The sequence below is a fragment of the Brassica napus genome, chromosome A9 (assembly GCF_020379485.1).
Source record: "Brassica napus cultivar Da-Ae chromosome A9, Da-Ae, whole genome shotgun sequence".
Classification (NCBI taxonomy): domain Eukaryota; kingdom Viridiplantae; phylum Streptophyta; class Magnoliopsida; order Brassicales; family Brassicaceae; genus Brassica; species Brassica napus.
In genome coordinates, this window is record NC_063442.1 from 40,840,726 (window position 1) to 40,857,193 (window position 16,468).

General features: G+C 37.9%; 1 protein-coding gene and 1 pseudogene across 1 annotated transcript; one reads left to right on the forward strand and one right to left on the reverse strand.

The window, feature by feature from the left end:
* Positions 1–66: 66 nt before the first annotated feature.
* LOC106369028 lies at positions 67–5,487 on the forward strand (annotated as a pseudogene).
* Positions 5,488–5,699: 212 nt separating this feature from the next.
* On the reverse strand, positions 5,700–14,835 carry LOC106369027 (myosin-5). The gene is made up of 37 exons (XM_013809127.3): positions 14,704–14,835; positions 13,987–14,124; positions 13,768–13,913; positions 13,519–13,675; positions 13,367–13,425; positions 13,098–13,257; positions 12,869–13,018; positions 12,650–12,786; positions 12,409–12,555; positions 12,222–12,323; positions 11,943–12,000; positions 11,748–11,849; positions 11,564–11,601; positions 11,355–11,481; positions 11,091–11,261; positions 10,882–11,013; positions 10,606–10,715; positions 10,448–10,508; positions 10,072–10,249; positions 9,641–9,846; positions 9,430–9,549; positions 9,250–9,348; positions 8,916–9,134; positions 8,608–8,747; positions 8,264–8,381; positions 8,130–8,186; positions 8,016–8,066; positions 7,750–7,920; positions 7,530–7,676; positions 7,232–7,441; positions 7,011–7,148; positions 6,860–6,930; positions 6,681–6,780; positions 6,487–6,600; positions 6,329–6,409; positions 6,174–6,244; positions 5,700–6,075 (listed from the first exon to the last, which is right to left on the reverse strand). The coding sequence occupies exons 1-37, from the start codon at positions 14,833–14,835 to the stop codon at positions 5,952–5,954; spliced, it is 4,542 nt and encodes a 1,513-aa protein (XP_013664581.3). The 3' UTR covers positions 5,700–5,951.
* Between the last annotated feature and the right edge of the window lie 1,633 nt (positions 14,836–16,468).

Below are 16,468 nucleotides of genomic sequence, written 5' to 3' on the forward strand. Positions count from 1 at the left end.
GTTGGTGGGGTTTTTTTTTTTTTTTTTTTGAACTTAGCTTGGTGGTGGGGGTTGTTAGAAGAAACAAGTTGGACTTAAAGCTGCCTCTACTTTCAACCTCATTATTTGAGTCTTCAACTCTTAATCCATATGGATCCAGTTCAGAACCGAATGGCTTCGGATCGAAGCTTGAAGTACGATGTCTTCATCAGCTTCCGAGGACCAGACACCCGCAAAATATTCGTTGGCCATTTGTACGGATCACTTTCCATCAGGGGAATTTTTACCTTCAAAGACGATCGGAGGCTTGAGCCAGGAGATTCCATTACCGACGAACTCTGCCAAGCCATCCGGACATCAAGGTTTGCTGTCGTGGTTATCTCCAAGAACTACGCTACTTCAAGCTGGTGCCTAGATGAGCTTCAGTTGATCATGGAACTTGTCGAGAACAAGGAGATTGAAGTTTTTCCGATTTTCTATGAAGTAAAACCTTCCGATGTCAGACATCATCAGCTCCTAGAAAGTTTCTCTTTACGAATGACTGAGAAGGTTCCTGGTTGGAAAAAAGCTCTTGAGGATATAGCCAACCGAAAGGGCATGGAATCCTCAAAATTGTATGATTTTTATTATTATTATTGTACGATTATGGCAACACCTAGTTATTATTATTTCAAAACATATCGAGCGCCCGTGAGTTTATTGAGATCTCTTAATTTCCGTTTCAGCTCGGACGATGCCACGATGATTGAAGAAATAGTTCAAAACATTTCAAGCCGGTTGTTATCTATGTTGCCAATACGTTTCCGTGATGTTGTCGGGATGAGAGCTCACATGAAAGTTCTCAGCCCTCTCTTGGACATGGACTCCAAGGATGATGCTCGTATCATAGGAATCGTTGGAACAGGAGGCATTGGTAAAACCACTATAGCAAAGTATCTCTACGAAACCCATAAACTTGGATTTTCACCTCATCATTATTTCATGGAGAACGTTGCGAAACTCTGTAGAGAACATGGTCTCTTACATCTACAAAATCAACTTCTTTCTAGTATCTTCCGTGAAAAGAATGTCATGCTGGAAAGCGTTGAACACGGAAGACAACAACTTGAGTTCAGGCTAAGAAACGCAAAAGTTTTTCTTGTCTTTGATGACGTTGATGATGTTAGACAGCTTGATGCCTTGGCAAAAGAGGTTCAGTGGTTTGCACCAGGGAGCCGAATCGTCATAACCACGCGGGATAAGAGCTTGCTTAACTCCTGTGAAGTGTACGACGTTGAGTACTTGGATGATGATAAAGCACTCCTACTCTTCCAGCAGATTGCTTTTAAAGGAGGACAACCACCTTCTAGTGTCTACTCAGATTTTTCAAGTCGTGCTTCGAAACTTGCTCAAGGTTTTCCTTTGGCCGTCAAGGCTTTGGGAAGTTCTCTCCGAGGGAAGTCCGAAATGGAGTGGGATAAGGCTTTACGTTCCTTTGAAAAGACTCCTTACGATAATATTCCAAGAATATTAAATATTAGCTACGAGAGCTTGGACGAACTTAGTAAGACTGCTTTTCTTCATGTGGCATGCCTTTTCAATGGAGAACTTGTCTCGCGTGTCAAGTCTCTTCTCCACCGTGGTGAAGATGGGATACGGGTTTTAGCGGAAAAGTCTCTCATCGATTTATCTACTAATGGCCGTATAGCCATGCACCATTTGTTGGAGAAAATGGGAAGACGGAACGAATCAGGCAACGACCTTTCCCTACAACCAATCTTGTGGCAGTGGTACGACATATGTCGACTTGCAGACAAAGCAGTAAGCCGTCCACAAATGTGTCTTTTGCTTCTTCTTTTTCTATGTTGGCTATATGCCATGATTTCTCTTTTTTGATAAAGTGTGACATATATATTATATCAGGGAACGACAAGAACTGAAGGCATCGTGCTAGATGTTTCCGAAAGGCCTAATCATATAGACTGGAAAGTTTTCATGCAGATGGAGAATCTCAAATATCTGAAAATTTACAACCACAGGCGTTACAAAAGTTTAGATTCAAGGACACAGGGCAATCCAAACGAAATTTTACAACCTTAGAGCATCCTTATCGGTAGTCTTTAGAGGGGATCTAATGCTAATTATGCATTAAAAATAAATCAAAAGTAATAATAAAGGTTTGAGACGTCTCCTATTGTTGCGAAGGAAGAGACGGTATTGAGGGACACGCGTAAGCAAAATAAGAGGAGAGAGGAGAACGCGTCTTCGGTTCTGTTTGTTTCTTTCTCTCGAAACCTCTCTATCTTTCTCTTCGATGTCTCGGAATTGTCTCTCTCCGTGGCTCGTCGACGTCTCGGAATCGTCTCTCCCCGTGGCTCGTCGACGTCTCCCCGTGGCTCGTCGACGTCTCCCGTGGGTCTCCTCGACGGCGAAAGAGCGCTGTCTCTCTCTGTGGATCTACTGGAACCGGAAGGTAAATCGTTTCTTGTGTTCTTCAAGCATGCATGTGTTACATAAGACTTATTCTTGTTCTGATTGCATGTTTTCAGTTTTGTAGGTTCAATTGCTTGTCGCGGTGGCTGTCGTCGACGGGACTCTGTGTCGGTGGCTCTCCTCAACGGCGATTGAGCTCTCTTTGATGGGATTCCCCGATTCGCTAAGGTAACGCTTCTGCTTCAAGTTAATCAATTTTGATAATCTTTCTGGCATTTGATTCTGTCAAGTTAATAATTTTTGACAATGTTTCTGTCGTTTGATTCTGTCAAGTTAATAAATTTTGATAATGTTTCTGTTGTTTGATTCTGTCGGCATTGACTGTAAAATATTTTGTTTCAATCTCGTTTTTCTTGTTGCAAGGTTATGATTAATATGTTTTTTTGTTTCTCTCTTTGTGTGGTGAGATGAATGGATGAACTCGGCTTTGATGTGTTCTGTGGAAAGAGAGGCGAAGAAGCTTCATCAATAAAGGTTAGTGTTACGCTTCCATTAATTAGAACTGATGTGGTTAGCTGCTGTGAGGAATTAAAGATGACATTGTTCACTGTAACATTATGGTTGTGATGATGGTAATAAATAGAACTGATGGTTAGATAGAAAAGGGAACGTGAAGTGTGTTGAATGAATTAGATAAAAGTCTAGTCTTTCTGGTAAAATTTTATTAAAAAATTTTAAGATAAAATTTTTTTTTTTTTTTAAAACTCTAAAATTAGAGACTTGCAATGGACACACTTATTTGAAGGTCTCTATCTTAAGTTTCTTAAAGTCACTTTTCCAACTTAATAATATTAAAAAAATAATTAGAACCTCTTAGTGAGTATTAGGGATAAGGATGCTCTTATAAACTTAGATTGCTACAGTGGGATGCATATCCTTACACAACCTTGCCTTCCAGTATCAACACAGATTGTCTTGTAGAAGTAATTCTGTGTAACAGCAAGCTCACAACTCTTTGGAGTGGAAGTCCCCCGGTATGTTTCCCAACAAAACTAATCTTGTACATGGGATTTTAAATGTTTTCCAACATGTTCCTTATGTTTTGTTTCATCAAATGTCAGAGACTTTCGCATTTGAAAAGGCTGAATCTTACTGGATCTATGTACCTAAAAGAACTTCCAGATCTTAAGGAAGCAGTGTATCTCGAAGAGTTGATGCTGGAAGGTTGCATTTCCCTGACAAGGATTCCAGAGTCCATTTGTAGCCTACCTAGACTACAAAAACTTGATCTATCCAACTGTGATGGGCTAAAGAATCTAATTATCATAGTAAGGGAATCCGAAGCTACTTTCTTTGAAGGCAGAAGAAGCTTGCACGTTAGATCGGTCCACATGGATTTTCTTGATGCAGAACCGTTAGCAGAAGAGTCTCGAGACATTTCTCTTACAAATCTATCAATCAAGGGGAACTTAAAAATTGAGTTGAAGGTTATTGGAGGATATGCACAACATTTTTCGTTTGTTTCTGAGCAGCATATCCCTCATCAAGTAATGTTGTTGGAGCAGCAAACAGCTAGGCTCATGTCACATCCCTACAATTTTAAGTTGCTTCACATCGTGCAAGTTAACTGCAGTGAGCAAAGGGATCCTTTCGAGTGTTATAGCTTTTCATATTTTCCCTGGTTGATGGAGCTAAATCTAATCAACTTAAACATCGAAGAAATACCAGATGACATTCATCACATGCAAGTTCTAGAGAAGTTGAACCTAAGTGGAAACTTCTTCAGGGGTTTACCTTCATCAATGACTCATCTTACGAAGTTAAAACATGTGAGGCTTTGTAACTGTCGTAGACTTGAAGCTTTGCCACAACTATATCAGCTGGAGACGCTCACACTTTCTGATTGTACCAACCTCCACACATTGGTGAGCATTTCGCAGGCAGAACAAGACCATGGAAAATACAATTTGCTTGAGCTTCGTCTTGACAACTGCAAACATGTCGAGACATTGTCGGATCAGCTTCGGTTTTTTACAAAGTTGACGTATTTAGATATCAGTCGCCACGATTTTGAAACAGTGCCTACAAGCATCAAAGACCTCTCCTCGCTGATAACTCTCTGCCTCAACTATTGCATGAAACTAAAATCACTTTCAGAGCTTCCATTGAGCATTAAGCACCTATATTCACATGGCTGCATGTCCTTAGAAACTTTCTCCCTTTCAGTTGATCATTCTGTTGATGACCTTGATCTCAGCCCTTGCTTCCAACCGAATCAGTTTTTAAGTCAATTCACTCGTTTTCCATCAGGAAGACGTAGTGAAGAGGTAAAACAACCCTCTACTGTAATCCTTATTCTCTCAATCTCTATACGCAAAGCTAACTTCCTTTTATTTCGTTTAATAGGTACAGCTATGTGCTTGCATCCAGAAACCTAAGATATTGAATACGCTTGATCGAGGGATGAGGAGTGTCAGAACAATCTACACAGAGCGTTTTAGCTCCGAAACCTTGAAACTAATGGCTTTTGCTCTATGTTTGGGTGTGCTCCTTCTATGTAAGACGATGGGCAATAGCTAGGTAATGATGGTCATAACCGGTTGCATTTGAATGGCACTGGCTGAATGAAGAAGCTCAATGGTTCTTTCATTTATCAGCTAACATTACCTTTTTCCCCCTCCATGTTTGTAAGTCAAATTTGCGTAAGAGTTAAAACACACACAACGCCACGTGTGTCCCTTGACCAAAAATGCTACCATCATAAACTGTTTGATAAAACTTTAAAAAGTATTGACCGGTTAGTCCTATACTGTCATCACAGTTTCAGTACCAACATTAACATGTTCTGGCCACATATTATATCATTTATCACTGAGGAAACTAAACAAAGATGAAAGGGGCTTTGATACAGGTGATTCTTCACCCTCATGTGTAGGTTTCTCTATTTTTGTGATGCTTCCACAATATCTTTACATTGCTTTGCATTTAGTTTAAGCAGTGTAGCTTCCCACTCCTCTTTCCCTATACCAGTTAAGAACCCAACTTCGTACACATGTTTTACTTCAGTTTCCTCAATAACTTGTCCTGAGTAACCAAAATGAGTCTGCTTCCTGGAACAAATCAGCTGGCACACTCTCTAAACTACCATTTGATATGATAGCTTAGTTTCACAGTCGGCAGTTTCAAAATGTGTTTTAGAAGTTTCACATTTTGATGTCTTAGATTGGTCATATGCTCACAATTGACGGCAGCAGTAAGATACAAAAAACAAGGTAATGAGATTAAACCTCTAAATTGCAATGTATTGATAAGTAATAAAATTTCATTAGTTATGATGACAAGTAACAATTCACAAATAACAGTTGCAAACTTGCAATGGTAGGTTTATAAAAAAAAAGGGGGTTTTCCTGCCTATTGTACCCCTAATAATAGCATAATGTAACCAGAAAGCCACTGGCAAAGAAGGCCTATATACAGGCTCTGTTTCTATAGCACAACACTGATCTCCTAATCTGAAAAAGTCCTAGAGATCCATTCGGTAAAGACGAGTAGTGACTACTTCAGTCTGACCTTTCCAACAAGAACATGAAGCTGGTGTTTTGGCGAATCAATGGAGGAGGATCGATCTCTGCAACCTCTACGTTTGGCATCGATTTCGAGATGTCTTCAAGCGAGAATGGGATGCTGCAAAAAATAAAAACCAAGAGACAAAAATTATCAAAAGATCAAATCTTTTAAGATGAATCCTTACTGTTTCCTTTTTGTCCTAGTAAATGTTTTACCTTGAATCGTCGTCTAGTAAAAATGACTTGTTGGTATCCTCTGAAACCGTCTGCCTCATGCTTGCCATCACCTGCATAGCCATTCTTTTGTGTCATATCAAATTTTTTAAGTAACATACTTAGCTTTGGATTTTCTTATAACAATATTCACTTGCCTCGGAAGATACGCTATGTGTTCCGTATTTATCGTCTGAATACATAGTACTGATCCTGTAAAGTTGCTGCACGGTAAGCACCTGCAGAGAAACAAGAAATTTACTTACAGATGAACAGATCAAGAAAAAGATTATTTAAAATAATATTTTTGACTAACCGGACAAAGTTCAGTAGTTATCTCGTCTAAGCTTTTCTTAGGCTTCTGATGTATAACCAAGAAGCCAACAGCTTGTCTGATGTGTTTTAGTTCATCCCAAGCCGAACCAGCAAACTAGAAACAAACCGACAGAGCATCTTTTAATAAGAAAACTGTTGGAAAAAAATGCAGAGAGGATTTGAGACATCTATTACCTCCTCAGTTGCATCATGGCACCACTTTTCAAGCTCTGCAAGTCCTGTTTTTACATACTCTCCGTTGCTAAACGAGCAGCATTCACGTCTCAAAACAAGGCTACACATAAAAGGGAAAAACATAAGTGGACATGTTCGATATACAGCAACACAAACAGTTGCAACTATAACACATTTACCTGTTAAACAACTGAACATTGATAAATGAAAATATCTGCCCGAACACTTTGGAAATTAGCAACGAAGGCACCTGCAGTTTTAGAAAGCTTCAAAATTAATGAGAAGCAAACACATTACTACAGCTTTGGCTGAAAATTTTATTTTCCTCACATAATTGGCCCTCATAGTCCTCAAGTGGCCGTTTAAACATGTGACAATGCTTTGCCAATGAGCACTTAGCGCTTTTTGAGCCTCAAAATTATTATGTGAGCGTCCTTTTATTAAACCAGAACGTGGTTGCCTTGGTGCCTGTTTCCATCAAACATCAAAACAAAACCAGACTCAGGAGAATAGATTATATAAGCTGTGAGACCAAAGCTAATAATGCCTACCTGAATGCAAACAGCAAGCAAAGGCGCAATCTCTCTCTTCATCCGGTCTCGGATCACTCCATAAATCTTTTCTAGGTAAGCGGTGAGCTGCTGCTTGAAAAGCAAAGCAGGATATTTAGCTTCCACTTGACGTAGTTCGTCTAGCCCACCACCAATCGCCCTTCCATTCATGAATGGGAATCCAACACTTTGTGGAGAGCCTATGAAACTCTATTTATCCAAATAGTTCCATGAGAGAAAAAGTGAGATTAATTGAATTAAAGCAATTTAAGAGAGACACGTAAACACTTCTAACCACCTGAGATACCCGTCCAAACAAAGATGTAGACATGGCCCGATGTCTCGAGGGAGGTATGTTACCGGCTTTCAGAGTGCGTTCAAGCAACATTAAAAGTGTGGCGGAATTGGATAACCAATAGCATAGTACATCGTCGTTTTCCTGCATCTGTAAAAATGTAAAAATATAGCATGAGACCACACATAACATTGGCATTGGTAAGAAAGAACATTGAAACTACCTCGATGGCGGATGCTATAGTCTCGATTATACGATTAAATATATTGGTCCTTTCTACTTCAAAAGATCTCCAGTGTATCAGACACTTATATATCAGGCATGCAGCAACAGGCTTGCCTTCAGAAAATCCAATATCTTCCGAGATAGACTTTAGTAGTAGCTCCTGGTTTTCCTGCAAGATGGAGAAAAAAAGACTCATATAAAGAGACTGCAAAATGCATAGCGACACAAATAAAATATGTGACCAGACTTCAAAGTGATAGCTACCAGCTGTTTCTGATTAAGCGATTTCTGGGGCCTATCCTCAGTTTCAGGTTCCTGGAGAAAATGATCAAGTATCAAACATCCATCACTGTAAATGGTATTCGTTTATTAAAATACCTGAACTTGTTTTGTTTCTCCATTGGAGAAATTAAATCTCTCGGGAGTTCTCTGCATCTACAAGGAAAAACGAAACATGACATATGCACTGTTAAGAAGTTGTATGCAAAGACATAGCCGGTGTCCGGTAGTACCTGAACTATGGTAGTTTTTGGTCTTAGGGCCAAAGCTCTACTAGCTGGTGAGAGAGCAAGAGACTGTTGCCGGAGTACCTTATTCTCTGACTCCAAATTAGAGACTTTTTCTTGGAATCTAATTCAGAGGAAGAAAATCTTTGTCAGACTTCCTATTTTAGAGAAAAATATGCACTAAATGCAATACCTGATACTATTGAAACCTCTAAATGCATTAAACGAGAAAAGAGAAGCTTATTTACCCTAGAATTCATGAATATATATTGTCATCCAGAAAACAATATAGGGGAGCATATTTGTATAAAGAATATAAGGAAGTTTCACATGGAGATGCAAATACAAACCTCTGAACAGAATCTTGAAGCTGGTTTATTTTTTTTCCAGCTTCGTCAAGTCTCTTACTTAATTCCTCATTTTGGACTAATGCACTGCGATAAGCCTGCGTTGCTTCATCTGCCCTATGTGTTTCTGATGACAAAATTCCCTGCATGGTTAGGACCATGTCCAGATTTTAGATCAACGGCATGAACAATCAAATTTGGAGGCTAACACCATAAAGCATTTACTTTCGTAAATCCTGAAACATTATTTTGTAGTCTACTGCGCAATTACATCTCCAGTATATTTGGATATAAGGATGTCAGTTATTTACCTTTAGCTTCTCAATTTCGTTGCTCAAAGACTTGATTTTCGCTGTATCTTCAACAACAACAGGTTCCTTTTTTACTGAACTTGCTTCTTCATTTGCCATTCGAGCAGCCTCCTGTTCCTTTAATGCCATTACAGTTGCTTCTTTCAACTGTGACCGCATGGTGTGCAAAGCCTCTTGCAGCTTTGCAACTTCTTGCACCTTTGCCTCCTCCAAATCAGTCTGCTTATCAGCAAAAAAAAGATAAAACAATATAATACAAACTTAGCAATTAACTATGATAGTTTAACCTAAAGATATTTCCAAAAAAAAAAAAAAAAATTGACAATAAAGTTACCCTTAATCGCTTCTCTAATTGCAAACGCCAGGTAAGCTCTTCCACCCGCTTCTCCAATTTATCTTTAGCATCTTTAAGAGCACCAGTTTCTCTTGCAGCCTAAATCAATATAAAAATGAGAGTGAACAGCTGAATAAGTAAATCCATGCAAAGAAAAAGTTATAAAGGATTGAATCCAACCAATTTCAGCATTCTAAGCTCTCTCCTAGCAAGTCTGCATCTCCAGGCACATTGAGTGACTATTGCCGCCTTCTTAAGTCTTATGTAATATGCGTATGCTCGCTGACCACGCCAATGAGCCTGAAAATGAAAGGAAGCTTTTATGCATCAAAAAGAACAGTCACCAAAGTTTGTTTATCTCCCTCTCAGCAATAAGGAAAATGTGACATACCTGAATCACTATGGCAGCTTTTGTTTGCCTTCTTAACCTGAATTCATTACGTGCAATCATGCCCTTAAAGCCAGTCTGCAACACGATTGCAGCTGATCTGTTGGTTACAAAAGATTTCCTGGCGATGTACCGACGGAAATTTTTCTGGAATCTTAGAGCTGCAGCTTCGATTATCAGTTTTTTGTGTACTGTCCGGGCAATCTCGCCTGCAATTCGAAAAAAAATATTCAACACCTTTAAACTACCAGCCACCACCACCAATAGAAAAAGAGAAGAAATGAGCAAGCAGAAAACAAGCAGCTGGTCAAGAAGAAAGGATAAACAGATGGAAATGAAAAGAGGCAATGAGAAATTAACGGTTAAGCCCTATAGTTGTGAGTGAACAGCCTAAACTATTGCAGCATTTCGAGTACTGATGCGCAGAAAAATACCTCGTAGGAACGATTGCAATACAATTGCAGCGTTTCGAATAGAACGGAATTTCTTTCGGCCAATCCATGTGCGGAATTGCCTCTGAATGACTCTGGCAGCATTTCCAAGAACCTCAGCTCTCCTAGCATCTAGTTCAGCCATCTGACCAGCTCGAAGGAAAATCTTTGTCTTTCCAACCTGGGAACAACATGATAAAGGTACGTATGTGATCCCTGAACAATATACTGACAATGTCGATAATAACAACAATGAAAAGGATACTTCTTTTCTTTTAGAACAGGTTATTATCCCAGAATATCAAGACCATGACATGAAACTGGATAAAAGAAAAATCGGAAAGAAAGAAACAAGCCACAATGAAAAAGTATATCACACCTGGTAGTCCCTCAGACCTTTCTTATCAAGAATCATTTGGCAAGCTACTTCATCATCATAACTGTAAAAGTTATGATACAACTGCTTAGCATACTGATGTTAGTTTCAACAAAAGTGTTTTCACTAGAGATGCAGAAACCTCAGAGAGAGAGACTCACTTTCCATCCAAAACTTCTGGAGCAAGGAGACCAAAACGTTCAAGAAAGTCGTAGAAGGCAAGTCTGGTAGGATAACCAGCGCAACTGATCCTAATGGCCTCAAGAACACCCTGAAAATGCAACTAGTTGTAAGTTTATGTGGAAAACATGGCGTTTAATGATACTAAGAATATATAGAGATATTTTGTGTTAAATTAAGTATGTTAATTATGATGTGTTGGTGATCACATTAATAAAAGGAAAATATTAATACAAAAGGAATACTGTATTCCTTACCCCACAACGTAATTGATGAATGACGTTGAAATTCTCAAAGATACCAGGTTTGAGAATATTATTCGGCTTTATACATCTGATGTAATGAGGTTCTGTACCATTCAGTGTTTCCATCAGCGAGTGAAGTTGTTGCTGCGATATAGTAAGTAACATAAATAAACTTACTTTTAAAACTGGCAATGCATATTTAGCAATTTTAAATGCAATACCTTGAACCGTGACCCAATGGAAGAAAATTTCGATGACCTGGATGAGTCTTCATGAAGCGCATGGAACAAACCAGCCACAAAGGAGCAATTAGATGCAGTAAACAGCGCCTGATGTTCAGCAACTATATAGTCCTTGTTCTTGTCGATAAAATGGTTTGATTGATAAGTAACCTTGCAAATGTAGGAAACATATTAAGAACAGAAAGCTTCAACTTCAATTCTATTGAGAGAAAGAAAAAAGCCACAAAGAAGCAAATACTGTACCTCTCCTGCATAATGCGATATCGTAAAATCAGTCTGAGAGAGCTTCGGTTTGGAAAATCTCTCGTGACCTTTGAACGTCTGGAACAACTTATTGGAGAAGGTTTCATGTGTAGACTTGGGAAACATGCTGTGTCGAACCAACCAAAAAACATGAGTGGATAGCATTATGAGAAAGGCATAGAAGTCAATCTGAGAAAGTTAAAGCATACCAGGCTTCATCTAGAAGTGAAATGATTCCTCCTGGTTTCTGATGAAGACACGCAATTTCAACATTAGAAAAGGGAAAGCATAACATAAGTTTGCAGGGAACAAAATCTCTTCTCCTAAACACTAATACGGTTTACCATCAAGGAATCAAATATCATAAACTGGTAAAATTAAGGAGAAACATACTTTTTCAATTAAATCAAGAACATCTTGGTTATCAATAAATTCTATGTAGCTCCAGTCGATCTCTTCTTTGGTGTACTCTTCCTGCTCCATCTTAAAAACATGCTGCAAAAGTGTGATACCATACCAGAATAAGTACAATCTACTTATCAAGAGGTGAAGACGCTGGCCAATTAGGATAATACAAAACTGACTAACCTGATTAAAATGCTGCTGCAGTTTTTCATTCGTGAAATTGATGCAGAATTGCTCAAAACTGTATCATAAGCCGTACATGAAAATCAGCTACAACTTCGATAATAGATATCCTTCCAACATCTTGACACACATTACATGAAACTGTATGTAACACCCACTTAATATCACTAAACTTCACATCTAACTCGTATTTTCCTATTAAATTTTGATATTGATCTTCCCTACACCCTAGGAATGAAATGGAGTAAATGTGAAAGCAAAAAAAAAAAAAAACGTTACCTATTGCACTTGAAACTTTCAAACCCATAGATATCCAGAACTCCAATAATTGACTTTGACCTTGGGTCCTGCCCGATGGAAGTATTGATTTTATTCACGATCCTGTAAACCAAAGGACAATGCATTATGACAAATATATATGCAAATGCCAGAATGGGAAATAGAAGAGGGAAATAATTTGCTTTACCAGTCAAACAAGTGAGAATATATAGTCTTTGCCAGGGTATCCCTACTCGCAATTGCATTATCGGGATCAAGAGTTTTCGTGATAATCTCTTCAGGTGTTACCATCACTCGTCTAATAAGAGCATCTTCTAGGCTCTGGGCGTTACACCTGTCATAACATGTGCACAATACAGAGAACATTAGCCCGATGAAGATGGAAAAAAAATAGAGTTTCAAATACAGTAAGGAAAGAAGGAGCATACATAAGTAGCTCTGCGGCCAAGTTAAGATGGAATCGTGAATTTTCATCCTTGATGACCGAGGAATCAATCTCTTCCCCTAGTCCAAAATCAATGTTACCAAGATGAAGAATCGCAGCAACCACCCTGAAGATTGCCTCCTGAAAATATTACTTTACATGTCAGACACTAACATGGAAATAGCCTTGAAAGAAAACCTGACAAAACTCAAGATTTGAGGACCTGTTCTTCGTTACTGATTCCAACTACGTCCATAGCTCTTCTGGTTTCAAGGTATTCACTAGCATCATCAACACCATCCAGTTCATAACAGCTTGACTGATTTAGATAGTGGAACGACTGTGGGTTTCCCAGCTTGTACTTCTTTATGTCCTGCAAAATTGCCAAAAAAAAAAATGAGTACACGTAGGATGAACAAGCACATAATGTGTCAATCAACATTTTGAGATACCTCTGGTGGAGCAGCACAAAGAAGGTAAAAACAATGGTAGTTTCTCTCAGGGTCTGAGATTTGGCAAACACGAGACCTCTCAAGCAGATAAGTCCTGATAGCCGCCCCAGATATCCTTCCATGCTTGTCAAATTGGATTTCAACAAATTTACCAAAGCGACTGCGAGAATAATTAAAAACTATGTTCAATATTTTTTCCAAACCAAGCATTTAACAACAAAGCCTAGTAACTAACTAATCGCTGATTTGGAAAGATGGTGAATGCACACCTCGAATTGTTGTTCCGTAAAGTTTTTGCATTGCCAAATGCTTCCAGAACTGGATTGGACTGCAATATTTAAGTGGGGATATAAGCATTAAGTCGTATACATCCATAAATGGAATACTCCCCATTAATCATGAAAGAGTAAATAAAACAAACCTCTAAGACTTGTTGTTCAACTGTTCTTCCTTCAACACCAGACCTCCCTCCCAAAAAGGCAAGGTACCTCATGAGCATCTTCGTCGTCTCGGTTTTACCAGCACCACTTTCTCCACTTACCAAAATCGAATTGCTCTTCCCTTCATTAATCATCGCCCTAATATCTTACACCGTGACAAAATCAGCAAGTGATCTCACGAGATAGATACAAGTATGATAAGAAAAAGATGGGTGTGAACATGCACAAACCTGTATGCAGCATCACCGATTGCAAAAACATGAGGACTTAGTTCTCCAAGTCCAATTCCTTTATATTGTTCCATCATATCGGTTGCATAAAGATGAGGCAGTCTTTGGAATGGATTAACTGCAATTAAGATATTCCCTGTGTATGTCTACAGAAGTAACACAGTGCTAATCAGTATAAAAATAGCTTATCTTAGATAAATGGCTTAAGAGATTGCTTACGTAGATGTGATTGAGTTCATATCTCGTCTCAAGGTTTTGTAAGACTCCGGGCTCATGCAAGTATGAAAGCTTTGTCATGTCATCTACACCACCAGGTGAAGCTTCAGTATCCTTGGGAAAATATACACTCGTCACAACCTGAAAATCGACATGACAATATGTGAGAAGGACCATGAATATATATCATGAAAATGAGTTGTGTGGAACAGCGTATATAGTGGAAACTGATACGCTTGAGAAACAATTGTGCTAGCACATCTCATGCTGCAATATACTACATTGAGTTGTTTCCCTATACGCTTGAGAAACAACATATCAAGATAACTGCCAAATATAAAGCTAGCTTGCAAGCTTTGTATACTCTACACCATAGTCCGAGAAAACATTGTCCTTATTGACATTCAGTCCACAAAAATAACTTCTTTTCCAGATCTCCTCTCCTCTATTAAGTATGCTATTTAGTTATATCACAGCACTTAAAAAGCACAATAACCTACATTTACTTTCAAATGCAGAAGTTAAAAGCTTGCAACCTAGGGTTATAACGTGACTATTGAATTTATGACAGTACCCCCATTTCAAAATCAGATGCATAAGTTTTGAAAGTGTAAATTCACCAGCTCAATTATTCCAACAACTCTTTATAGACTTCACCCACATGCAATAGCTCCTCGTTGATACAAGTAAAAACAAAAAACAAAAAAGTTGGAATCTTACGGTTTTGCCTTTCTTAGTTCTGACATGAATGTTTTGACCATCGATGCGAGTGACTTGTCCATCTATCCATGCTAAATGCGGATCTTCAACCCACACATGCGAGCCCACTATTATAACCGGAGCAGCCTGCATTACATTTAACAACATCAACATCGGGTCCAAGAGCAAACCAATTATCAATTTAGCAGCTTTAGGCAAAAGTTACTTCAAATATATAAAAAAAAACGAGAACTTTGAAAGAGTATAAGCCTCCTCTTGAATGGAGCTAAGACATAGTCAAACCAAAATCTTACACAAGTCAAAAGCTTTTTGTAGCTGAAGAATACAAAGAGACACGACAACACTATGGCAAAAACAGAAAAGTGGAATTTTGAATTAATACCATTTAAATTAAATCTCGATTTTGTGTTCAGCTTCCCGAAGAGTTGATTGATGGTCCTCTGAAGAGAGACTTGGAGGGTTATAATAAAGTCAACGTCTTTTCACCCGGAGATCTCTCTCTCTCTCTCTCTCTCTGTGAAAGGAAGGCTCTTTCTTCTTCTTCTTCTTCGAGGAGGAGGAGGAGGGATTTTGAATCGGTGTGTGTCTTCGCCGGTGGAGAAATTCAAAAAGCGTTTCGTTTTTTTTTTTTCGTTTTTTTTTTGATTTGTGTGTTTTGGAGATTTTTGTATTTGTCTGATAAGGATACCCCACTAGTGGGTCCCATAGTTGATTGAAAATGGACGGCATCGGTTGATTGTACGTTATTATTTCAAGATTCTAGAGTTTGAAAACTTAGCTGTTAAAATCCCTCCTCATTAAGAAAAATTTTCAAAAATATTTTGTAGATATCGATTGAAGATCATGAAACTGAAACAAGTGGTTTAGGTTGGATGTAATTTGGGATGTTAATATGAGTACAATTTAACGGGGTTAGTCCTAACCTTCTATTCAACATCTTTAGCCATAATACTTATTTTTGAAATAGAGTTCAAAAATGTAAGCCCTAAATTTTATAGAACTTAAATTTTAGCTCATTTATTTTGATTAACACAAATATTATACAATACTTAAATACATATTGAAATTTTAAATTTGTTCAAATTTAGAAAATTGTTTTTTCGCCAGAACTTCAAAAATCACAAAAATAGTTTTTTATTATTATTTTTTGTCAAAATCTTAAAAACAAGTTGTCTGCTAAAACCGAAAATGAAGTTTTTCGACAAAACTGAAATAGAAGTTTTTCAACAAAACTGTCAAATCGAATTTTTCCAACAAAATCGCAAAATGAAGTTTTTTGGGTAAAATCAAAAAATCAAGTTTTCTCGATGAAACTTTAAAAATTAATTTTTTGGCCAAAACCGTAGACATATGGTTTTCCGCCAAAATTGAAGTTTTCCGCTAAAAATGCAAAATTTGAGTTTTTCACCAAAACCCAAAATTTTAGTTTTCACCAAAACCGCAAAATTTAAAATTTTGGCAAACCAAAAAATGAATTTTCCCATGAAAATCTTGTTTGCAATATAAATATTTTAATAAAAGTATTATATTTATCTAAATGATCATAAGATAATATTGTTTACTTGTGTTACGAAAAAATATTATGAATAGATTAACACTAGCTCAGCTCATTGATAAGTAAACTGTTAGGTGTAAAATAAAGCTGCACTAAAATAAAGCTGGATTTCTATGGGCAAGGCTGGTCTCAAAACCCTTTTTAACTTCCCTAGATGTAAGCGAATGATATCAGTCTTCTGAGTATGATGAACATTAGGGTAGTAAATAA

Coding starts and splice junctions, on each gene's coding strand:
- LOC106369027 (XM_013809127.3), bottom strand. CDS start 14,835: ATGCAGGCTGCTCCGGTTATAATAGTGGGCTCGCATGTGTGGGTTGAA. Junction 11,850..11,942: donor TGCAGCAGCATTTTAATCAG/GTTAGTCAGTTT, acceptor ACACTTTTGCAG/CATGTTTTTAAGATGGAGCA. Junction 10,509..10,605: donor CCAGAAGTTTTGGATGGAAA/GTGAGTCTCTCT, acceptor TAACTTTTACAG/TTATGATGATGAAGTAGCTT.